The 26,935-nt window shown below is 43.4% G+C and overlaps 1 protein-coding gene across 1 annotated transcript in view; it reads right to left on the bottom strand.

Moving 5' to 3' along the window:
- Nucleotides 1–26,935, bottom strand: part of LOC144762990 (uncharacterized) — a 318,770-nt gene that overhangs the window by 14,388 nt on the left and 277,447 nt on the right. The window contains exon 15 of the mRNA XM_078648303.1: nucleotides 9,847–9,993. Within this exon, the coding sequence (XP_078504429.1) occupies nucleotides 9,847–9,993 (147 nt within the window). The remainder of the gene's footprint in view (nucleotides 1–9,846; nucleotides 9,994–26,935) is intronic.

The raw sequence follows: 26,935 nt of genomic DNA on the forward strand, positions 1-26,935 counted from the left end.
GATCCACAGGAATCAATCTGTGTTCTCTGATGATACATTATAGCAGCCAGCAGCCTACTAGCTAAGCTGCCCGCCAAGCCCCATGTCTCCTGGAGCAGCAAGCGCATGCCATAGTGGGCTGCCAGCTGCTGCTTACAGTTTTAGGCAGCGCTAACAGCTTGAGTATCAGCGGAGGCACTATGCCTATACTGAGAGACAATGCATTTCAGGGCATTAACGCGGAGCATCACTAACAATCAATCAATCCATTTGTAGAGCGTGCTACTCACCCATGAGGGTCTCAAGGTGCTGGGGGTGGGGAGGGACAGGGGTTGCTGCTACTGCTCGAACAGCCAGGTCTTGAGAAGTCTCCTGAAGGTCAGCAGGTTCTGGGTCTGTCGCAGGCGGATGAGGAGGGTGTTCCAAGTCTTGGCGGCGAGGTGGGAGAATGATCTGCCGCCGGCGCTCACTCGTCGGATGCGGGGGATGGTGGCGAGGTCAGCGGAGCGAAGCTGGCAGGTCGGGGTGTAGAAGGTGAGTCCTTTGTTGAGAAATGCAGGTCCAGCATTGTGGAGTGCTTTGTGAGCATGGGTAAGGAGCTTGAAGGTGTTCCTCTTGTTGACGGGGAGCCAGTGCAGGTCTCTCAGGTGGGGTGTGATGTGGCTGTGGCGGGGGATGTGGAGGATGAGGCATGCGGAGGCGTTCTGTATGCGTTGTAGTCATTTCTGGAGTTTGGCCGAGGTTTCTGCGTAGAGGGCGTTGCTGTAGTCCAGTCTGCTGCTGATGAGGCCCTGGGTGACCGTCCTTCTGGTTCCGGTGGTTATCCATCTGTAGATTTTGCAGAGCATGCGGAGGGTGTTGAAACAGGAGGAGGAGACAGCGTTGACTTGCTGGGTCATTGATAGCGATGTGTCCAGGATGAACCCCAGGTTGTGTGCGTGATCGGTGGGTGACGGTGCGGCTCCCAGCTCGGCCGGCCACCATGAGTCGTTCCAGGCGAAGGGGGTGGAGCCGAGGATGAGGATCTCTGTCTTGTCCGAGTTCAGTTTCAGGCAGCTGTTCTTCATCAATTCAGCGGCGGCCTTCATTCCTTAGTGGAGGTTGGTTTTGGGGGTGGTGGGGGCCTTGGTGGGGGAGAGGATCAGCTGGGTGTGATCGGACTAGGAGTTGATGTTGGGTCGTGCCATCGGACGATGTTGGCGAGCGGTGCCATGTAGATTTTGAAGAGTGTCGGACTGAGGGATGATCCTTGGGTTCACCACAGATGATCTTGGTGTATTTAGATCGGAATGGAGGGAGGCGAATGCTCTGAGTTCTGCCAGTGAGGAAGGAGGTGGTCCCGTCCAGGGCTTTGTCGTGGATCCCTGCGTTGTGGAAGCGTGTGCTAGGGTGTGGTGGCAGACGGTGTTGAAGGCAGCCCAAAGGTCCAGGAGGATGAGGGCCGCAGTTTCTCCATTTTCCAGCAGGGCCCTGATGTTGTCGGTGGCAGCAATGAGGGCTGTTTTGGTGCTGTGGTTGCTGCGGAATCCGGATTGGGATAGGTCCAGGATGTTGTTCTCTCCAAGGAAGGAGGTCAGGTGTCTGCTGACAATCTTCTCAATGACTTTCACCAGGAACGGGAGTAGGGAGATGGGCCGGTAGTTCTTGAGGTCCTTAGGGTATGCCTTGGGTTTCTTGAGTAAGGCGTTGGTCTTGGCATGCTTCCAGCTCTCCGGGAAGGTGGCGGTTTCGAAGGAGTTGTTGATGATCTTGCGGAGATAGTGTGCGATGGTGGAGCTTGCTTTGTTGAATATGTGGTGCAGGCAGGGGTCTGATGGTGAGCCGGAGTGGATGGTGTTCATGGTTTTGATGGTGTTGTCGTCGTTGACGTGGGTCCAGGAGAGCAGGGGGGGCAGTGTGGCTGGGGGCAGTGAGTCTGAGATGGTGGTGGCTGTCGGGGGGGCCTGGTTGTTGAAGCTGTCATGGATGTCTGCAATCTTTTGGTGGAAGAAGGTGGCTAGGGAGTCGCAGAGGTCTTGCGATGGCAGGCTGTCGTTGGTGTTGGAGCTGGGGTTGGCGAGTTCCTTAACGATGTTGAATAGCTTTTTGCTATTGTGAGCGTTTTTGTTGATGCATTTCTTGAAGGCTTCTCCTGCCCCAGGGTGTGTGGTTCCAATACATTTTATAAGTAAAAAGTTAAATTTCTAGGATTCCAAAATCAACTTGAGATAAAAGTAGACACCCACCTACTTTTCATTTTGTTTTTTGGGTGGCGGGGTTCTCTTAGCAAAACCAAAGGGGTTTGCCCAGAACGTTTTGTGTCAATGGCTGTTTGTGATGAGGAGAAGAAGGTGTGGAACCATGGCTATGTTTAAGATAAGAGGCACTTTAAGCTCTACCAACACTCTCAGGTCCACAGCACACTATGTTGATTACTCTATGTTACTTTAAGTTAATTTCTGTACTTAGACATTGGGGCCTGGCAGCATAGAATGCTGCCTTTGCTGACCTGTAACAGTATCAATAGTCCACTAGTGGAGCATCATGATTGGCTGGTTTGCTCCCAACATTCCACCCAGGATGCTCATATTATTTCAATAACAAATGACATTATCTGATCAGCTGTAAGGCCTTCTAACAGGGTTTAACAAGAATTCTCACAGTGCAAATCTTGTATACCCATGGTATGTCAGAGAGAGTAACCGACTCCAAAACCCCTGCGTGCGAAAGTAGGTTTAATTCAAAGTCCTACAAATCTACGCTTGAATGCCATTTGACTTTAGCATATGCTTTTTACAATCAATAAGCCAGGCCTACTACCTTTATCACATTTTTTCATATTAAACAATCAAGCCAATACCATTTATTATTGGCATGTCACACCTACTGTACTGAGAATACCCTTTCTACGAGTCCATCATCCGACACACAGTCATAAAATTCCAAATGTATACAAAATTAAAGTTGGCAAAGCTAAATCTCTCTATCAATATAAATCTATCTCTTCATAGAGAGCCTAACAAGGATTGCTGTAGTGCATATTTTCTATCACTACTGCTTGTTCAGGTAAATCACCAAACTAAACTGTTGCCTACAATGTTAATATGTGATGATCCAAGTGAAAAAATACCTGTCCAAAGGCTTTAGCAGTGTAATAACCGTACATCCTTAAAGCCAATTGCCTTTAATGCATGCTTTTTACATTAAGTAGGTCAGGCTTTGTTATAACACTGCATAATAGACAGAATAAACCTCTGAAAGGTAGCATGGCATTTTCCAATGAACCAATGAAGTCTGTACACTTTAGTTTTGGTGTTACATTTCCCCTAACACTGATCTATTCAAGTGCACACGCACTAGAAACCATCATGCATTCAGCCATAAAATGATACATCTATCTATATTTAAAAACGAAAGTATGTCTGTCTGTCTGTCTGTCTGTCTGTTTGTCCTTTATGCATTACTACACTATTCATCCAATCGCCATGAAACTTTGGGAAGTTGTTGAGTACACTGCGAAGGTTTCTGGCATAAAAGATTTTTAAATATCGGCCCCCCAGGGCCCTCATAATCTTTCGAATACTGATGTACGCACAAGACGTTCAAATCTTGGTTCAAAAGACGCAAGGTTTATGTTTCACAGCTCAACCAACCTTAGAGCCCTGAAGAAGTCACAGTGGTGACGAAACGCGTTGGCTGCTAGCAATTTCTTGAACTTTCACCATGCGTGTCTTTGAATAAAAAGCTCTACTTCATAACTGTCAAGATTTGGACCTCAATTCTTCTTGGAAAGCGCTAAAATTGTATATGTGTAAATACTATTGCATAATTTAGCAAAAAATATAATGTATGTATAATTTCCCTTGTGCGGGTCCTTTTGCTATTATCGTTGTATGTGATGTTTTTCATCACACTCTAGGGGGTGTTTACGGGTCACGCCCTCGACCTATACGCACAGGCCGTTGAGTACTAGATACTAGACCAAAAATAGTGGAATAGTGTGCAGGCAGTCAATAGCTCTGACCCAATTGTGCTGTGTTATTTATGTCTTTTTTTTAATACTTTTTGCTCTCATTTTCTCTTTTTATCTCCTCTCACTATTCTTTCTTCATCTTTTTCTCAGCTCTTTCCGTTTCTTCCCCCCTCTTTTTATTCATCCTTTTCCTCTTCTAGGTCTTTTCATCTCATAGTCTTTTATTCTTTATCTACGCTTTATCTTACCCATTATTGACTCATATACTTTGTTTCCTTCTATTTTTCTTTTCTCTATTTTACCATAATTTTCTACAGTTCTATCTTCCTTTCATAATATCACGCTATTTTATCTTTCTTGCCTTTTCTTCCTCTTTTTTCATTATTCTTGATATATCGCATGCAGTTGTTCCAGCTATTGTTCTTGTTGATTTCTCATACTGGTTGTTTTTTCATATTTTTATATATTTTTCTTAAAGTTTCTAAATGTCAATTAATGTAATCTCTTGGAATGGTAAAGGTTTTGGGTCTCCTATTAAGAGACAACGTGTTCTTTCACATTTAGCGCATTTGAAAGGGGATATAGTGTTATTACAAGAAATTCATGTCAAAGATGTTGAGGTTTCTAAGTTACGTCGTAATTGGGTGGGTCATGTTTTTGCATCTCCTGGGTCAGGTAAACGTAATGGTATTGCCATTCTCTATCATAAACGTTTGAACATTCAGCTTGTTAATCAGGATAATGACACGGAGGGTAGGTGGGTTGTTGTATCGTTGCTGGTTAACAAAAGTCCTTTGACTATTTTTAATGTATATGCTCCAACTGTACAAGATGAATTGTTTTGGCCACAAATCCTTTCTTCCACAATGCAATACACAGATGATTATTTTATTTTAGGTGGGGACTGTAATATGATTATAGACCCTATTTTGGATCGTAAGTCTAATTCCTGTTTTTCTCCCTCCCCAATGCATACTCAATTCACTTCTGTTATATCACAAAGATCCCTAGTTGATTCATGAAGGCTTTGTAACCCTACCTTGCAGGAATATACTTATTTTCCCCTGTCCATTCTTCCCAATCCCGTTTAGATTATCTTTTTATCTCCAAAGCCTTGACTCAACACATCACACATTCCGATATAAGTTCAATTTTAATCTCGGATCATGCTCCAGTATCCCTGCACCTTGATTTGCTTCCCCCTATTAAACGAACTAGGAGATGGAGATTCAATAATTCTCTTCTTCTAGATAAGTCCTTTTCTAATGCTTTCCTTGATTTTGCATCCCACTTTTTCACAGACAATGAATCTCCTCAGTCGTCACCTCAATTGGTTTGGGACACATTTAAAGCCGCTTCTAGAGATTTCATTTTTTCCTATGTTGCACAGAAGAGACGCTTAGCCAATCAATCCCTATCCACGCTAACTTCCCAAATTAAACAGTTAGAACACTTATATTATTCGACTAAATCACAATCTAGTCTCAATAAACTTATTACCGCTAAACTCTCTTTCAATACATTATCTACTGATTCTGTTAATCTATTTTTACCCAAATCTAGTGCCAAATATTATTATTCTCAAAATAAAGCTGGAAATATGCTTGCTAATTATCTCAAAGTTAAAACAGAACGTGTGACAATTGAATCAATAGTTTCCTCTTCCAATGTTACACTTCATAAAGATAAAGATATTTTGGCTGAATTTACCAATTTCTATCAGAATCTATATACCCCGGAATATCCTCCCTTGTCCTCTGACATCGATCACTATTTGTCCTCTATTCCCTCACCCCGGTTCCCTGATGTAGACTTTTCTTCTTTAGACAAGGATATTGGCCCTGAGGACATTTTGGGAGCTATTCAAGTTCTTAAAAAGGGTGAAGCACCTGGCCCAGATGGCTTTTCCATTGATTGAGTTTTACTCTCATTTCTCCAATTTTCTTGTTCCTAAACTCCATCAATTATTCTCATTCTTCATCACTTCTCAGAAATCCGAAGGCTCTTTTCAAGAGGCTTTGATTTGTCTTCTTCCCAAGGATAACAAAGATCATACTTTATGTAAAAATTACCGGCCTATTTCCTTGATTATTCTTGATTATAAACTTTTTGCAAAAATGTTAGCATTACGTTTAGACAATATTCTTCCACAACTCATTGGTAAAGAACAATGTGGATTCATCAAAGGACGTCATCTTTCAGATAACACTCGTCTCATCTTCAATGTCCTAAGTAAATCACATACTTCTAATCACTCCTTAGCTGCTATAGCACTAGATGATGAAAAGGCATTTGATAGAGTTAATTGGCCTTTTCTTTTTTCTTCTCTTAAATGGTTTGGTTTTGGACCTAAATTTCTTTCTTATATTTCCTTATTATACTCTTTTCCTAGATCTTTTATTTTTGCTAATGGACTTGTATCTTCCTCCTTTCTTCTTTTTCGTGGTGTTCGCCAAGGGTGCCCTCTTTCCCCTCTTCTATTTATTCTTGCTTTAGAACCGTTTTTGACAAAAATTCGATTGAATAATGCTATCACTGGCTTCTCTTATGGTGAGAATCAAGTAAAGCTGTCTGCTTATGCAGATGACATTATCTTATTTATTTCTAATCCTCAGACTTCCATCCCAGCCTTTCTTTCTGAATTTTCGAATTTTGCAGCTGTCTCAGGTTATAAATTGAATGTCGATAAATGTGAGATTCTTCCCCTTAATAAATTTTGTTTCCACGCTGATTTTCTGGTCTCCTCTTTTCATTGGAGTCCTTCTAAAATCAAGTATTTAGGTCTTTGGTTTACTCCTTCAATTAAAGATACAGTAGCTCTTAATATTAAGCATTTACAAACTACCTTAATAGATTCTACAACAAGATGGCATCCTCTATTCCTCTCATGGTGGGGTAGATTAGATTCTATTAAAATGATGTTAGTTCCTATAATTTTATTTTTTCTTTCTAATCTTCCTGTCAATATTCCAAAATCTTGCTATAAAAATATTTACTCTACTTTATCTCGTTTTCTATGGCAAAATAAAAAAGCTAGAATGTCTTTTTCTAAACTTAAACTTCCCAAACACTTGGGAGGGGTTAACTTTCCTGACTTTTCTTCTTACCATACTTCATTTTTTCTGTCCCATTCGGTTTCCTTTTTATCAGATTCTGTATCAGATATCTCTTCTTCTCTGCTAGGGGTGAAAATTGAATCCTCCTTTTTTCACCCTTTTACCTTTAAAGAATTTGTATCATTATCACATGTTCCTCAGAAGTTGTCTCTACCTATTCTTAAAAATTCCAGGAAACTTTTTTTCCCTTGTTTCTAGATGGCCTTGATGATCATATGTGGTTTTTACAATCCCCCATTTGGTATAATCCTCGTATTAAAATTAAAAATAGGACTTTTTTCTGGAAGGAATGGTATGATCATGGACTTATTTGGGCTCATCAATCGTTCTAGATGGTACGTGTATTACATTTTCTATTCTTCAGACTCGTTTTTCTCTTCCTCCTTCCTTCCTTTCCAAATATACTTTATTGTGTGCTGCTATTCAAACAGGTTATAATTCTTTTCCACTCTAAGTTTCTTGTGGCACTTCTTCCTCCCTTACTATACCCTTTTTATTATCCTCTTCTTCTGCTTCACAAATTTACAAAAAATTATGTGAGCCCCCTAATGAAAGGGATAAATCAAAAATAGAACAGGATTGGGAACTTGATTTGGGAGAGTCGGTTTCTATTTTTCTATGGCATGATATATGGAACAAAATAAGGAGATCTTCTAGAGCAGCTAATCCCACCAAAACTCAGTTTTTTATTTATAATCGGCTTTTGATCACTCCTGCTAGACTTCATACCATAGATTCCTCTATTCCTTCAACATGTTGGTCTTGCTCTTATCCAAGAGCAGATATGCTTTTCACCTGTCCTGCGATTCGTATTTTCTGGTCCAAAGTATGGCAGCAAATTAATAACATTTTTTCTACTCACTGCCCATTCTCTCCTATTCATATTTTTCTAGGTAGCCTGTCTGACATATGGTCCCCCTCCGACTTTAATACTTCCATTTTTGACCTTCTCCTAGCAGTGGCATTTCAACAAATTACCAGAGCTTGGAAAGATACATCGACTATCTCCTTTCAGGCTTGGTGGTATGGTGTTTGTTTTAACCACAGACTAGACAGAGCATATGTTTATCCTATTACACTTGCTATCAAATGTGATTTGCTTTGTTTGCCCATTACTACTTTCTTAGACTCATCGGCTCTTTCTTCCACGTTGCATTCTCCTCGTATTGAGGAAGTTCCCAAATCCCCTTGATATGTTCACATAAGTTTGTTTCTTTGCTATATACTTCTTTTCTTTTTCATTATTATATACTTTTTTCTGGAAGATTTTGCATGTTTTTCATAAATGCATTTGTTGTATAGATATTGTATTACACTTAATGATTCCCTTCCCTCCTCTCCCTTTTTCTTTCTTTCCTTTCTTATCTTTCTGTATCATGCCCAGTTCTTATTGCATTGTATTTGATATTGATATTGTATCCTAATTTATTATTGCACTTTTTATGTTCAAATAAAGTTTATTTGAAAACTTAAAAAATGCTATATAATGCAATATTAGCACATGTCGCAGCACGTCTGAGTCTGCGTGCAATCACTGTCACTCTGGCACTGTGGGGGAGGCAGTGGCAGCTTACACATGACATTTATGATGCAGCATGTGCCCGAATGCGGTGCATCTGTAACACACAATCAGGATTATCACTATTCTGAATTAGAAACACAGCACTCCTGGGCTAACAGCACTACTGTCACAAGCAGTTTACACATCTTCACACTGAATTATCCTAATAGATAGTTTGACTCCTTTAAAATTAAGGATTTTAAAAATACATCCAAGATTTTCAGAGGGACAGCATATAGATACATCTTTACTAAACAATTATCTCTTGTAAGTCACATTAAGGTGTATCACATAGTATCCCCCCCTCCAACCCTCCTCTCTTTTCTTCTATTCTTATTGTTCTTCTCCACCAGAACTCTCTCTAGCACTCCTTACTCTACCTCTCATTAGTCTTCTCTGAAATTCTGCATTGAACAGTGTTTCACTCTAGCTCACTTCACTCTTCTCTCTACTACTCTTAACCCCACCCTACAGGCACTCCTTACTGTACCACGCGTAACTCTATCACTTTTCTTTCCACTGCTTTTCTCTCTGGCATTCTTCTTTTCATCATACCACATGCCTGTTCTTCAGATGGCAAATCATCTCCTCTGTTGACTGAGTGGTCTAACTGTTGCAGCCTGAATTGAGGGTATCATGTTTTTGCTGAGCAGTATGTCTTAACTCAGGTGGGTTCTGCAGGCAGCTGCATGCTTATGAGATGTGATTACTGCTTTGTGAGCGTTAAAGAGTGTAACATTACTCATGCTGTGGTGTAGGAATTGGTTTCTTCTCTTAATATGGCAACTTATCTCTTTTTTCTCCCTTGCACAGTGCAGCTCTATGCTCCGGTTCAGATCTTTTCATAGATAACAGAAGGATCCCACACAGGATGCAATTCTACCAGGTACATCAAGGAACAATTTTGATCACTTATAACAAGAGCCTCATACCTGCTTCTACTGATAACTAGTTTGGAATAGCAGAGTGTGCATTTTTAAAATCGAGCAATACTCCATGTACAATGTCTAGGTGCTTTCCAAAACTTCCATCAGAGCAGCAATTAGGAATACATCTGGTAACTGTGTTACAATGTTTGTAAATTTAAAGGTCGGATCACGGGCCACTGAGATTCAGCTTGCAGCTTCCAAACAGATCTCTAGTGTGTGAAACATCAAAACATTGCATTATCTAACAATCCCTGATAGGGTTTGAGCACTGAATCTGTGTCTTGTTCGCAGACAGTCAAGCACTCTTACCTGGGTGCACGGGGTCTGTACACACAAAGCCACAGGATTGCTGGCAGCACTTCTGGATTCCACAACAGTTGCTGTCAGTGTTGCAAGTTCGGGGCGGAGGAAAGATCTTGCAGGTATTTTCTACCATAGGACATTCACCTGGCTTCTCTGTAAGTGAAAGATTTGCAGAAATAATAAATTAGATGATGATGAAAATTAATCACCAGCAGAAAAAGATATCATCAACGTTGAATTTCAGCTGAGCAAGCCAGATAGATTTTTAGTAGCAAAAGCATCCTATAAGTCTCAGAATTCCTTAGAAAATGGGAGCTTACCAGTTTCAAACCATGGCTGAAATTGTTAACATAGTAACTAAAGAGATGTGTACATCTCAACCTCCATTCACCACAGTCCCAGTTAGACACACCACTGTCGTATGGTAAAATAATACAATACAATATTGTATTCATGGAATGCCTTATACTTCAACACTTTTTGTTCATACTTTCTCTTGTCAATTTAATAAATACAGTAGATTCAACACAACATTTGCTCTAAACCTTTTTCTTCATGAGAGTATTCACCACTTTCCACTTTTCGATTGCCTTGAAGTGATATTGAATGTCAATGTACAGATGTTTTAAACATAGATTTAATACATTTTCCCCCAATCAATCTAATCATTCCCATTGCGATCCTAATTATTTTGATCTTCATAAGTTTTTTCGCTTTTGTCTTTTTGCATGCCTTCTTTGTCTTGTCCGTATGTTGTAAATCAAACAGGCGTAATGCCTGAAGCCTAAGTGGCCATGTTAGGTCTGGGCAGTCTCACTCAATGGAATCCAGAACTGGTTACCACGCAGGCAGGAAATTGGCTCTCTTTTTTATGATGTGTCTGGATAACTTTTCCATGGCTATTGTTTCCCATAATTGGATATAATTTATTTTAATTTCCAAAAAGAGGCTATCGCCATTCTTACACATAACAGTACATGGGACAGCAGTTTCCAACTCATCCTTTCACTCTTTCAATTGTCTTAGATACAGCTGTATCTCTTCGAATTGGCAATCTCATTACATCTTTTTTGACTGACAGGTCTTATTTCCTGTACATTGGCAACTTAGGTCAATTCCACCATGTGTATGTGGTTTGGCACCCTCTCCAACATTCAATTGAGCTTTACTGGAACATCCTATGTATTTTCTCTGGTTCCATGTACCACCCCATCATGATATTCATCATAGATGCTCTGGGTTAGATTTACTAACATTTTGCGATGGGTTAGCATCTCAAAAGTAACACTAACCAGCACAGATTTTTTTTTCCGTTATTTACTTTCCAGTGTAAAACTTATTTTCTGCTGGAAAGTAACACAAAGCAGCGCAAAGCATTACTTTGTGCCAAGGGGGTGTTCCATTGGTAACACATGGGCGTTCCCATGCTAACACCCATGCCTTTCGATGCAAAACCTATCGACAAAGGTAGACAGGTGCCAAAACGTAATGCAGTTTAAACTGAGGCATTAAGAGAAGAAATTTCTTTCTTTCTCCTTTCTTTCCTAACTTTGCAGCATGCTGCACGATACAGCACACATGCAAAGTTGGAAACGATTTAAAGTGTATCTATGTATCACATTATATATTGGAAGGGTGACCTTCCAGTAAAAAACATATGTTAGACTCAGGAACACAACCTAGCACTATGGAGCTAAGGTGTGTGTTTGATGCACAGCAGCTGAAATCAGCACCGGCACGAAGGAGAAGGCAGGAGTTAGCCATATCTTGGTAGACAGGACCTTTCCACTCCCCTCACTGTCATGCAATGCAGTGCAACATTTTAGGCTGCTGCGCTACGTTCTCTGACTTTTTTTCAAAATCTGGGCCTCTGTGTGCCATTGGTATATTGTGTGTTAATTGTCTTCTTTTACGTGCCCATTAGTTGAACCTGGCCCTTTTTACAGGTCACCCCCAAACCTTTTGCCTTTTCCCTCCCACAGTTTTCTGAAATTCTTTTTTATGGAACTTAGGGCCCGATGTAGGTAAATTAGATTTACCGATTCATAAATACAGAATTTTACCGATTCGGTATTCATGAATCGGTAAATCGAATGTAGGTAATTTTTGGGTAAAATATACCGAATCGGTAGGATTTGGTATTTACCGAACCCGTAATTACCGAATCTGTATTTGTCATTGATTCCATTGGGCCTTGAAGCCCATAGGATTCAATGGCAAATACCGATTTGGTAATTACAGAATCGGTAAAATTACCGAATTGCCAAGGGGGACAGGGTGTCACTTTGACACCCTGTTTGTGGCTTGTGTGCCATGTGACACACATACATGCCTAAGAGCATGTATGTGTGTCCTTAGGCATGTATGTGTGTCACATGGCACAGGTGTTCATGCACAGATGTGCATGTACACAGGTGTTAGTTATTTACCATGCAATAGTATTACATGGTAAATAACGATTCGGTAAGGACCTGTGGCGCTGTTTTCAGTGCCACCTACATATTGATTTACCGATTCGGTAAATTTACAGAATCGGTATTTTACCGAATCGGTAAATTTACCGATTCTGTAAATTCTAAGGCCCCTACATCTCCATTTGCAAATACCGGTCGGTAACGGCCGAAATCGGCCGTTACCGACCGGTATTTGCCGACCTACATCTGGACCTTTACTACTGTTCACCAGTGCCAGAAGAATATACCTTTAAATCCCGCATTCTTTTACCCCGCAGGGAATCAAAACGCGGTCGTTACAACAACGATCACGTTGTGATTCTGCATACCATATCTCTGCAAGTCGGAACAATGACTTGTGGAGGGGGGAGCTGGAAGTTGGAATAGTATAATTTACTATTCCAACTTCAGTCTGTGCGGACACTAGGGATGGTGTTGTTACGACTTGCGGAGTAATGGTATGCAGAATCACAACGCGGTCGTTGTAACAACTGCATTGTGATTCCCTGCGGGGTAAAATATTTGTTGTAAACGCTGTTTACTGTGCCAGACTGCTTGTGATCACTCACTCTCTTAAACATGATTTGATTGGCATTTACCAAATTGGCAGATTGTATTTTCTTATTTTTCCCTTGTATAGTGGTATGCCATACACCCAGGGCCTGTAATCAAGATACTTATTGTCCGTCCCACTTAAGTAGCACATTAAAACATGCCCCGGCATTCCCATTGCAGAATGGATGTAGTGTACCAATGCCATGTAGACTTGGCATTAAAACATCCCTTTTATTAGACATTAGGCACCCCTACGGCAGGCCTTGGTAGTCCATAGGGCAGGGTGCTGTGTAATTAAAAGGTTAGGCATGTTCTTTTAGGTTTCACATGTCCTGGGAGCTGAATATGCCATGTTTGATACCAATGAAATTGTAATGGTAAACCCTCTTCAATGTCAAATTCAGACTAGTCTTACAATTTTGAAAATGCCACTTTAGGAAAGTTGTCATTTTCCTCCCTTCACCCCTTTTCTTCTTGTATGCTGGCCTGGGTCACATGACTGGGTGTAACCGACAGTCAGACCCACTCTTCAGTTCATTGCTCGACCTGCAGAAGGACTCTCAGAGGACTGCCTGCTGCTATGAGCTGCTCTGTGCTCTGCCAGACGGCTGCTGTACCTGGAAGGACTGCTTTTGTCCCTGGGTCTTGCCTTGAACCCACAGAGGTCAGCCCCATTGTTGAGCCCTGCATCTTCATCTGCACCCAGGACTACCAGAAGTGACTCCAAGTGTTGGTTGCTGGCCTCCTGTTCAGAGCTACAGGTAAATACAGGCTCCCACTATCTTGAACCCGCACATGGACCCAGTCAGAGTGAGTCTGTAGCCCCCAAGAGGTTTCTCACCAGTTCTCCACCCTTGATTGTGGTACTAATGTGCCCAGAGCGGCATTTTCCCAAACTGAGGAATGAATGAATGAATAATTTAATTGCATTATTACGTAAAATTGCACCTCAATAACAAAAAATGACAGTTACAAATCAAGCCCCACCCCTTTTGTGAACAACAACTATGCAAACATACATGACTTAAAATTACAATAAAAAACTTCCCACACACTTTTTGTAAACGATGACTGTGTGCAAAAAGATGACATGCTATGTACTAGGCCCCCTGTGCTTCAGTTTCTGAGGGAAGAGTCTAATGGTCAAACCACACATTGCCGGCGACTTTCCTTACTTGTGTTGTGAAACATGGAAGCAGTTTCAGGATGCCTCAATGCTGGTTTAGGTTGTTCGGACCATGCATCTGATTATGGGGCACCTTGGAGTTGTTTTCCTGCATGCTGTTGCCAGTTGTGTTCTGCAGCCTCCTTTCCTTTCACTGACCAGTCTTTTCTGAATATGTCCCACGTGCCATGGTCTAGGTTTATTCAGTTTTAGCTGCCAGTTTGCATCTGATTTTGTTTCATTTAGGTTCTTTTGAGAAATACTCATGAATTAGCCTAAGTTAGCCTGATCTAAAGGAACTGTGCAGGTCAAGAGCAAAGCAACTGCGTCTGCGCTTGCTCTAACTCCATACATTATGAACATTGGTTTCAGCAACTTCTGGCAGTTTTGGAGTAAGGCTGTACAGCAGCATATTAGATGTGCCATAGATTCTGATGTACAGTAGCACATCCTGCATCTAATGATCTTCAGCAGGGATTTCCAGCCAGGGTTCAATTCCTTAACGCCTTAACCGCGGCGGTTTTTCCGCCACGGTGCGGGCGTTCTAAAGAGCGGGCGGGTCTGCGTCGGTCGTTGGACGTGCGCAGCACCAGCGAGGTAGCGCTTGCGACGGCCGACGGCACCATGGAACGGGTTAAAGGCAACAACACTATAAGCCCTCATTAGATCTCTTTCTGGCATGTCGTTCCTAAGGCTGAATGTTATTTGTCTCATATGATTTTATTAGGCTCGACAACACGCTGATATCCTTGACCGTGTCTGTGTCGTCCTTTCTTGATAAGTGAAGGATTTGGTTGTTTAGTGCTTTCTTGATTGCTGCGTAGTTTACTTCCTCTTGGGGACAAATCACTGTGTATAGATCCAACTCTGCCACAGCATCAAGATAATATGTCTGCCATGGGTTCGATCCCCCCTTCAAATATGGTTTTCAGTATGTCCTTTAAGGATCCTTTCTAGGATTTTAGAGTCTTGCACCAGTATTTTACAAGGCTGCTCCTGTATTCATGTTTTTGTTGCACCAGGCCAAACTCAAGCATGATCAGCCTGTAATGTGTGTATTTAGGGAGTCCAAAAAGCCTTTTTTAGCACTGGCACGGAGCTTTTCCCATGATCTTTTCCATCTTCCCTGGGAATGCTTGTGATGCATACCCAGCTACTGCAAGCAGTTTAGTCACTTTCCTTATTGGTACTCCGGTTGTGCTGTGGAGTTTTCCAGGTAGTTTGCACAATACGTAAATAGTGGCTTGTATTTTGGCTTTTGGCTTTGATTGGGGCATGGTTGCCTCTCCTTTATCATAAGCGCCATGAAACCGCCTGGTAAAAGCTGCGCTAAATAAATGTTTTTAAATTCAATTCAATTCAAATTCAAATTAAATTCAAATTCAAATTCAATTCATTTAGTCATGCTCCTCGGTAGTGGTATGCTCTTTTGGTCAACATATTCGTACTGCCCAAACACCACTTTAAGAAAACTTTTTTTGTGTGTTGTCCAAAGACCACCTCTAGGGGTTGCCACAAGTTCATTTACCTCATTAAAGATTTTCAGTGCATTCAAACCTCTTTGCAACCCAACTCTGGTGTGATCGACAATCACCATATCGTCAGCATATTGGAGCACCTGTAGTCGTTGCTGTTCAATTTTCAGGGTTAGCAAAGTTGTGCCTTGAAGGGTTTTCCCCAGGTTGGACGTGTATAAATTGAAAGCAGTGGGCACCAAGACGCAGCCCGGTTTTAATGCTTGTTCCATGCACAGTTTGTGTGTAGCCGTGTCCCCTGCCAATGGCATGATTGCCTTCAGGAGGTTACCTGAAATCTTCCAGCTGTTCAGTTTGTTCCATAGTTTGCTTTGATTTACTCCATAGAAGGCTACTGAATAGTCAACAAAGCATAAAAATACTGACAGATTGTTTTTGAAATTTTGCCTGCTGTGCAGAAAACATAATGCCACTATGTTGTCTATAGTCATGCAGCCTTTTCGGAATCCAGTTTGGTAGAAGGATAAGGCCACGCCCACTCTTTCTGGCCACGCCCCCTGGGACATTAATAGGAGCTGAACCACGAGCTCAAAGCAAGTACACGGATTTCTCCCCTGCCTTCCGCGGGAGCACTAGCCAACGCCCTGATCACTTTTAATTATTTGCAGCTAGCATAGCGCTGGCTCAGCGCTTCGTTTTTAAATCACCCTTACCTGCTTCCAGGGACCCCTCCCTGTCACAGCCTTTACCGCGCAGCCGACTTGGACGCTGCAGCGGACCCAGGACTCCCCGTTCGCCGCCTTCAGCGGCCGCGCCCTTGGCCATGCCCACTCTTTCTGGCCACGCCCCTCTGCAGTCCTATTTACCATGTGCCTCCACCGTTCGTGCAGCGGACGGGCGCAGCGGGCGCGCCGTTTGCGCGCCGAAGGCGCGCCTAAGGCAAGCCCGTCTGCGCCCGTCCGCGACCGGCCGGGACCAGGGGCCACAGGTCCTGTCCAATTGGTGTCATATACCCCTGCTCAACTAACTGCAATTACGAGGCTCTCCACTGTCCCTCTTTCGTTAACTGCGCGCATTGCCTCACTTGGTATCTCGGCACCTCTTTGCCCAACTGTATCCCCTTCCCTGTTACCTATCGCTCCCCCACTAACGACTGCTCAAGCATCCCCTTCCCCTCCTCCGTTACCCCCTGCAGCCTCGGCACTTCTGTTAAACACCCGGTCAGCTATCAAGCATCAGATTGAACTTTTCAATCTTCTCACCACTGATTCCCCTGATTACCTTTTCCTCACGGAGACATGGTTTTCTCCCGATTCTCTTCCCGACCTTCTTGCTATTCTCCCTGACACATACTACGTCCTCCGTGCGGACCGACCGGCCAGCAAGACCGGCGGTGGAGTGGCTATGATCATTCGATCTACGCTGAAGTTTCAACTTCTTGACTTTCCTCCCATTCCCAACGTGGATTTCCTGGTCGCTCGGTCTACTAATCTCACTGACCCCCTCACCTTTGTCCTTGTTTACCGGCCCCCTTTGCCAATGCCCCAATTTGTTCCGCTTTTTCAGGATATTTTAGCCACTTTATCAGTTAACAACTCGGCAGTCGTTCTATTAGGCGACTTCAATTACTGGCCGGACGACCCTCGAGAAAGCCCAACTTCTAAAGATTTCTCTGCAACACTCTGCTCTTTAAATTTCTCACCTTACGTTTTTTCACCCACTCACGCTAAGGGTCATACCCTGGACCAAATTTGGTCCCTGCGTTGCCCCATATCTGTTCTTTCCATTCTTCCCTGCCTCTGGTCAGATCATTTCTTAATTTCTTTTAATATTCCTTTCTTCTCTCAGCCCAAAGTCCCTCACCCCAAGAACTTGACAGCACGCTGCTGGAACAAAACAGATCTTTCCCTCCTCTCTTCCTCTTTGACCTCTACCACACCCGACCTGACCGACCTTTCCCTGGAAGAACAAGCTGACGCGGTTGGTGCTTGGTTATCCTCCTCCTGTGATCTCGTCGCCCCTCTTAAAATCATCAAATCGGGTCGGCCCCATGAGGCCCACCGGTGGTTCACTAGTGAACTTAAAGAGTTAAAACTTAATCTCAGGCGATCAGAACGCCAATGGAGGCATCACTACTGTCCTCTTCGCCGCATTAAGTATAAGTTACTACTTAATGACTATAAAAAAGCCATCATCTCGGCAAAAAAGGAATACTTCTCTGAAAAAGTCGCTCGCTCTTCCAACAAATCTCGAGAGATTTTTCTGCTTGTGAAACAACTGGCCATGTCCGACCGTACCAATGCTAGTGTCGCCCCTTCCCTCTCCTTCTGCCTCTCCCTCAATAATCATTTTATAGATAAAATCTCCGCAATCAAAGCCAACATCCCTGTAGTCTCTCAAACTCTGGTCATCCCACCTCTCCCCCCCCCACCTTCTTCGTTAGACCTTTTTCCCGCTATTACTACCGCACAATTCTCTGCTTTGCTGGCCAAGGTCAAATCAGGATCGCCAGCTGACGTTGCGCCGGCCCGGATCCTTCAAACCCTCTTTTCTCACTCCCCCGGACCCCCTCTCACACTCCTCAACTCATCCTTGGCTCTAGGTTCTGTACCTTCTTCCTTCAAAATAGCTTCTGTTTTTCCCATAATAAAAAAACCCGGTCTAGACCCTTCTTCACCTTCTAATTTTAGGCCTATTTCTCTCCTCCCCTACCTGGGGAAGATTGTGGAAAGCCACGTCACCTCCTGCCTCTCCTCCTACATCGAGAGGCATGGCCTTCTGGCCTCCCACCAGGCGGGCTTCCGCCCGGGTCATTCTACTGAGACGGTCGTCACTGCGGTCCTGGACGAACTTAAGGGAGGGGCTGATTCCAACTGTCCCCAGGCGCTGGTGCTCCTCGACTTGTCGGCTGCGTTTGACACGGTTGATCATGCCATTCTTCTCGACCGTGTCAGCGCAGCCGGCATCAGGGGGTCAGCGCTATCCTGGCTGAAGTCCTTCCTCCAGGGTAGGTCCCAGGCAGTTCAGCTTGCTGGCTTTTCCGCCCCCCTCCGCCCCCTGGTGTGTGGGGTTCCCCAAGGTTCCTCCCTTTCCCCTCTTCTTTTCAATCTCTATATCTTTCCTCTTATTTTTTCTCTTCGTGAGCTGGGGGTCTCCGTGTATAACTATGCTGATGACCTCCAGCTCATATTCGATCTCTCCACTTGTGGTATATAAATAAATAATACCGGATCTAGGTTTGACTGGACATATGAATAACAGATAGCTCAATAAATAAGAGTCAAGATTCGAGGTAGTAGGAGTTTGCAGGTTTAATACAGCATAAAGGACAGGAACAGGACAACCTGCACAGGAATAGGATGACGGGGCCCGACAGCTGCCGGGGCTGGATCTGGGATGAGCGCGCTAACTTTAATAACAATGTACAACATATATATACTAAAACAATTGCATTACAGTGAATACAGTAGGCGGAGCAGTGGGTGTGGTCAATAGCAGTCGCGAAAGATAAGGGTGAAAGTGGGTGTAACAAGAGGCGTATACATAGACATGTGATGTAAACGTAACAGAATATGTCATAAATGGGGCGGAAACATGGAGGGGGCTACCCAAGGAGCCGGGTCCTCTAACCTGATGGTGCGCGCAAACTAACAATGACGTGTTACTAGGAGAAGCTGGGGGCTATGAACTCTGTGCTAGGAGCAGAGACTGAAGTCTGGAGAGTCAGGGCGACATGTACCTAAACACTATCTAGTATCTAATGTTTAGAGAACATGTTGATATAAACTAAGAGTCAGGAGGGGAAAGGCTAACAGACTCTAAGACTGGAGCATGCATTATTCTACATGTAGTGCGTGTTGAGGAATATTAAATGACCAGTAAATGCAGTATTTCTCTTACATGGAGACATAAAGGCTAGACAATAACGGAAACTATTGATGCGATTCAGTAGCTTAGGAATGCAGAGAAGGAGGGCTGGACTGATAACTAGAATCATAACATACTCTTGGCAGACTCGTAGGCAGAGCCAGGCTGAGCCGGGCACTGTGAGGCAGGAAGTAAGTGAAGGGTCAGGAATACAGGTGGGGGCTGTATCGCTCTTCAGCGAGGGTTCAGGAGACAGGAGCTGAATCTGGTGTCCGGGCCCTTTTGAGGCCTAGAAACGGGGACTTTTACTGGAATAACGTGCACACTGAGAAACGTGGCAACGCAACTTTACATAGGCCTAATACTCGTAGCTTTCACGAGAACTGGAAACTAGCATACTAGAGATGGACACAACTGTAATTGCGTCTTTAATCAAACAGGGGGAATACATATGCATATTAATCATGCACACATAACATAAGATGGAGGACACGTAGGGACACAGAACATGGCAAAATTTACTTTTCCACATTCCCTCCTTGTCACTACGTTTCCATCAGGAAACATCAATATTCATGATACCATCTATCATTTCATACAGTATCATTTGCTCGTCTCGAATTGTCTTGGAACTGGATTTAGAACGGGACTTGGGACTAGGAATACAAGAGGTAGCACAAATGCCGCAAATCGCGGGGCCACATTGTAAACAACCCCCCCTTTTCTGAATCACATTGTAAACAGAGGCAGCAACTGAATATGATCGTTACTGCAATACCCAGAAATGACAATACTTTCCATCCCCAGGCGGAAATTGTATTCCAGAACCACCCGGACCATGTCCAGGTGCCTGGATTTTGGTGTAACATATGGGCAATATTATGGAGTCTGGTAATAGCTGAATAAACAGACGGTGCGTTATTAGGAATGAAAATGCAGCAACTAGATCCGATGACTCCACATGCCCCGCCCCTATCGGCCAGTATGACGTCAAGGACGAGACGATTCTGGAGCACGACAATTCTCATAAAGGATTGCTCGTCGGTTAAGTTACCTAGAGCAGAAGTAGTCTCAATCACTACTGCTTCGAGTGTTCTGGTTAATCTACGTATCAGTTTACTATTTACAACAGTACCTAAGTAGGGGAAGACACCTTTATTGATATCTATGTATTGTTCTAGAGCAGTTTCAGTATAATCGACAATCGGGAGGTCTCTCTTGTGTCTCGTATGTACTAGGTGGGAATTCCTATGATAGTCAGGTGGGGCTAGGAAAACTGGTGGCAGTAGGAAGGCAATGTAACAGGTTCCCTCCCAATCGAGGGGCAGACGAACATATGTGGTCTGACCACAAACAAAATAAGAATGACGTGAAGCTTTGAAAATGGATTTCCTACTGTCACTATACTTGACAATAGTAGTACAATCACTATGGCCTACATGTACGGAACCATTATTTCGGACACATAATTCGCCTTTTACTGGTAATACTGACATAGCAGGTAAGTCTGGAGTAGTATCAGACTGAACATTCAGGACCATAAATTTCGAGGAATAATTACCTAAATTATAAACTTCATTTTCTAGATCTAACCCTGTTCTGTGGGGAAGACCTTGCCTGTCTGGAAAACATGTACTGTTTAGAAAGGACATATCATTTGAGGATGACGTTAACGTGGACCATGCTCCACACGAACCATTATGTGAAAATGGATAAGGAAAGAGTGGCAGAACTCCCTTCGGTGTCTGGAAAGGGGGGAGTCGACCACACACCCAACAATTAGTGGCATTGCTGGTCTGGTGTGAATAATGTAACATGCGGATAAAGGAATTATTACGCATAGCAAGACGATAAGAGAGTTCATGAGGAGGCAGATCACTAAACGTGTGCTCTACTGTAACATTAGCAGACTTATTTACATGAGAAACTGGAAAACACAAATAAAATGCATAACTTGTGCAGGAAATCATAATGCTGAAATATAGCAGAAAACATAAAATAATAGTGCAACTTTTAGAGTTCTCACTAACTCTCTCTCTGTGGGGGTCTATTATATACATGTCAGAAACCGGTCTAACCGTTTCACCTAGGGGAGGACTTAGACAATCAAACTGGCTGACGTATTTTACTAGACCTTAATTTTAGCTTATACTCCTGCTGCGGAGTTTTCTCTAACGGGGAGGAATCTGTATCATTGTCTTTTGCGGGACAGTCCTTAAGAATAGTACTTTGACAGTTTTTAAAATCCTCGGAAATGTTCTTGGTAACCGTCTGTAGTCCGTAAAACCTTTTCACATGAGACAGGTGGACCCAGCCCTTCCTGCCTTCCAACTTGACGGCAGTACGGGTGGCCAGGAGGACCTGTTTGGGTTCTTTCCAGCGGGGCTCCAGCGGACTTGAACGATCAAAGTTCCGGACAAGAACCATGCATCCGGGAACGATTTCATGCGGTGCCACCTCGGTATTGTCTGGAAATGCGGCGGCAACCTGTGAACGACAAGAGTGTAGGGCAGACATCAAGGAAGCTAGGTAATCTGTCAGCATATTACTTGAAACATCGGTAATACTTCGGGGTCTAGGTGTACCCCACATATTAGGGGGGCGGCCGAATACGACCTCGTACGGGGACAGACCTGATCTGGAATGTGCGACCATGCGCATATAAAACAGAGCGACTGGCAGAGCTACTAGCCAGTCCACACCTTTCTCTTTACATACTTTTGCAATTCGAATTTTCAGGGTCTGATTATGTCTCTCTACGAGACCGGCTGCTTCAGGATGGCGTACACAATGAAACTTCCACTGGTACCCTAACAAAAGGGAAATATGTTTCATGAGCTCAGATGAGAATGGCTGGCCGTTATCAGAATACACGACCCTAGGGAGTCCATAACGGGGGAAGAATTCACGAACCAACTGCTTGGCAGTGGTCGCGGCTGTGTAATCTGGGACTGGATATGCTTCTGTCCACCTGGACAAAGCGCATACAACTACAAGGACATACTTGAAACCTCGACATCGCTCCATCTGAATATAATCCATCTGGAGGACTTCAAAAGGGTGGTCAGGAGGCTGGAATCCACCTTGTTCCACCGGGACACTTTTACCTGGATTAAACTGGCAACATATCATACAGGTACGGACTTTCTGCTTGGCTGCAGCTCGTAAATGCTTGTTGAACCAAATGTTCTGGATACTATCTAACATAGCTCTTTCTCCTAAATGTGCTGGACTATGTGCGGTATTGATAATGACTTGAACCATAGAGTCGGGGAGAAACCATGTGGCTTTTCCCTTCGTCACCCATCCCTGATCTGTCTGGACCCCTCCTTGTTCGGACCATTTCTTGATTTCATCGGGAGTAGCATGTAACTGGATATCTATGACATCTTGAGTAGGGTCCTTAACTGTCATACAGGTAGTCAGATCTGGAGTGTGTGTCGGTGTCTTATTAACTGGAATGTCTGGTGTCTGAGCTGTAAGCTTGGCTGTGCGATCTGCTAGATCATTACCTTGAGAAATAGTGTCAGTAACTTTCGTATGTGCTTTGCACTTCATGATAGCGATAGCTGTTGGTAAATGTATTGCTTCTAACAAGGCTTGAATAAGGAGACCATGCTGAATCTTGGTTCCATGAGAAGTCATGAAACCTCTCTCCTGCCAGAGCACTCCAAAGTCGTGTACGACTCCAAATGCGTAACGTGAATCTGTGTAAACATTGACTTTCAGGTTCTTAGCATATATGCAGGCTTGGGTCAGAGCAACTAGCTCTGCTGCTTGAGCGGACAGAGTGTCAATACGATGTGTCTCTATAACTTCAGTGTCTGTAGTCACTGCATACGCGGCTACTAGTTCTCCTGTACTTGTTCTCATACATGAACCATCCACATAAAGTGTCAGGTCGGGATCTGGTAATGGAATATCTGTCAGATCTTGTCTTGGCTTAGTCATAGTGTTAACTACTTCCACACAGTCATGTGTGGCAGGATTTGAAGTAACTGATGGTAACAGTGTAGCAGGATTTAGAACGTTGCAGCGTCTGATTTCTATGTGTGGCTGGAACAGTGTCAGTTCATAACCTGTTAAACGTGCAATTGTCAAGTGCTGAGTCTGTGTTCGGTTTAGAAGAACTTCCACGGAGTGTGGGACTTGTACTGTCAGGGAGTGTCCTAATACTATGGAATCACTTTGTCTGATAGCTAGTGCTGTGGCTGCAACTGACTTGAGGCACGCAGGCAGAGCCTGGGCTACAGGATCTAATGTGCTCGAAAAATAAGCACAAGGCTTGTATTGTCCTGCTTGATCTTGTGTGAGAACAGATAATGCTGTACCTTCACGTTCAGTGACGAAAAGTGTAAAAGGCTTACTGTAGTTCGGTGTAGCTAGAACTGGAGCTTGGCATAAGGCTTTCTTTAGCTCATTAAAACTAAGTGTATGTTCAGATGTCCAAGGGAGGACAGTCGATACGGCTGCCTCCTGTGTCGTTAACTGTATCAGTGGTTTGGCTAGAAATGCATACTGAGGAATCCATTGTCTACAGTAAGAAGTGAGGCCGATAAAAGCACGTACCTCCTTCTGTGTCTTGGGCTGAGGAAGACTCGCTATTAACTGGATACGGTCAGGTGTCAACTGCCTACCCCTCTTGGACAGTAAGTGGCCTAAATAGATCACTTGCTGGACACAGAATTGAAGCTTCGAAGGGGACACCTTGTGCCCCATCTCGACAAGGAAATACAAGACTGTAAGTGATGCTCGCTCGCAAGCACGTTCAGAACGGGCTGTGATCAGTAGATCATCGACATACTGGAGCAGGGCAGTGTCAGTTGGCATGTGAATGTTGTCTAGTTGTCTCTTAAGTGCTTGACTGTAAATACTTGGACTTTCTGTGAAACCTTGAGGAGCTCGTGTAAACTTATAGCTCCTTCCATTTAAACAAAATCCGAAAAGAAACTGGCTGTCTGGATGAATGGGGACACTGAAAAACGCGTTCTTGAGGTCTATGACTGTAAAAAATGTGGCTTCAGAATCAATAGCTGTCAATAGGGAAGAGATATCTGGGACAACTGGGTACTGGGGAATAATACATTTATTGAGTTCTCGAAGGTCAATCACTAATCGATATACTGGGGGTGCATTTGGATCAGTACGTTTCATGACTGGAATGATCGGAGAATTACATACATTGGAGTCAGTTTCTACAACTACTCCTTGAGCCATGAGCTCGTCAATAATTTTGGATAAGGCTGCTACAGCCTCTGGTGGCAATCTGTACTGTCTGATTCGTGGCAGGACTACACCTGGTTTGAGAGTCACACGATGGGGTGTGATTTGCGTATAGCCAACATCAGTGGGACCTTGTGCCCATAGATGCTGCAGAACATTTGACAATCTCGGATCAAAATCTCGTAATACATAGTGACCCTTGAAGTCACGTAAGAACAGTCGTATTCCCTCTGGGGAGCAGCAAATAACTGCACCTAATTCTTTCAGTGTTTTAATACCTAACAAATTTTCTGGGCATGACTTCGTAAGTAACAGATCAGTAGTGCGGGACAATGGACCTACTTCTAGAGTAACTGGCTTAGATATCTCGTTTACGATAGGCTTTCCTGAAAATCCAAGGGAAACATTTCTTGAGCCTGAGAGCGGAGCCCCTGGAACTTCGGCGTGACTTATAGTGGTCCTACTTGCCCCTGTATCAATCAAAAACTTTCTGTCTTTCCCTAATACTTGACTGTGAACATAGGGACCCTCTTGATCTACAGGTATCTCGATGAGAGGCAAGCCTACCTCCCTCTCTAGGCTGTTTCATGAGTATGGCTGATACTCTGGATACTCAGACTGGGCATACTGGTACATTTGCTGTGTAACATGCTGTGTTGCAGCAATAGGCTGCGGTGCTGGAACTGTCTGTTGTGCATTCTGTGGCTGAGAAGTCTGTGAAACTTGTTCTTGTCTAGGCGGACGTGGTCTTTCTTTAGTCTTACCGGTAGCTATATTGTGTTTCAGAACTGCACACTCGTTTATATAATGACCTGGCTGTTTACAATAATTGCAGGTCCCTTTAACGGGAACTGCAGGATGACTGGCTTGATTCGTACCCCTCTTCTGACTGTCTTGAGGAACAGATTGTGCAACTAGTACTTTCATTTTCGTGTCTTTCATACGTTTCCTTTCATGATCTTGCTCTTCTCTGATTCTATTCTGGTGATACTGAAGCATCTGTAACATTTGGGACGGGGTATTAGCTTGCCAGGTACTTTCGACTTTCAAAACTCGGTTCTTAACTTGTGGACTTGAATTCTCGACTAGTTTAGTAACAAAAAGATGAGGGTATGACTCGCTACTTGTCTTGAGGCCACTGTTAATACTAAAGCATTTCTCAAATCTAGAATAATAATCACTAGTGTCTTCATCTTGTTTCTGTTTACAGGCTGAGATTGCATCCCAGTCTTCCTTTTTAGTGGCTAATAATCTTGGCAAAACTTGTATTAACAGTTCTGGTAATTCTTTACATTTCTCTCCGAGACCGGTACCTGGTACTCGTATCTTATCTTCAGCTTCTAGGACTGCCCAATCGATCTTTTTCTCTCCCACCTCCCATTCTTTTTCCTTGAGTTTTTCATATACCCCTGCGGGCAACAGGACCTTTAACATTTTAATTATATCTGGATACGTGTATTCTCCCATACGGAGCATGTCCTTTAATTCTCGGTGGAACCCTGCTGGATCTTTATCATGACAGGGAATTAATTTCTTCATCTCTAAGAGTTCCATCTTTGTAATCGGAGTGTAAACAAACACTCGTTGCATTTCACCATCTGCTGTCCTAACTGGGTGTACTTCTCGTAACGGATTCTGTCTGTCTATGTAAAAGGGTTTACTTTCTGGGGGTGAGACAAGAACGAAATGCGGGTTCAAAAACGTTCTATATTTGTGGCGCTGTTCTAGAATAATACTAATTAAATCGGTACCTAGACCTTTCCATCTATACTGGAGTAACTCGTTCAGGACATCGTGTAACGGACCTGGATCAGAATGCTGACCCTCATACAGAGTAATGAGGTGCTGGATCATATACATACCCACCAGTCGTTGCTCGGCTGGGGGCAGTTTCAGAAACATTTGTGCCACTATTTCGTCTGGAAAAGTGGTAGAATCAGTAATCCATCGGACTGCTGATCGGGCTAGTTCTTGTTCATGCATGGTACTTAATTCACTGTAACCGATTCGTGATTTCAGAATGTGATCGGTAGCTTGAAATACTTGTTCTAGAGAACCTTATTCTGGTGCTGGATGAAGAACAGTTTTCTTGTAATCTAGACGTGAATGTCAGTCGGAAAGTCTAGTTCTACCTACATACGCTATTCTGGTGCGATTCTCGTCGTCTACCTCTTCAGTAGAAGAGTCATTTTCTTTCTCGCTTACTAGTGCTTCTTTGCGTTTCTCGTGTAACCTTATTATTTCTTTACGAATTTTCTTGTACATACTCTCTATACTACTGATGGTTCTGTGCTTACCCTCGGCTATATTATCACTCCACCTTGTCAGGATTCTCATTTCGGCCGGATCTTTGGACG

Source organism: Lissotriton helveticus, chromosome 6 (assembly GCF_964261635.1).
Source record: "Lissotriton helveticus chromosome 6, aLisHel1.1, whole genome shotgun sequence".
Classification (NCBI taxonomy): Eukaryota; Metazoa; Chordata; class Amphibia; order Caudata; family Salamandridae; genus Lissotriton; species Lissotriton helveticus.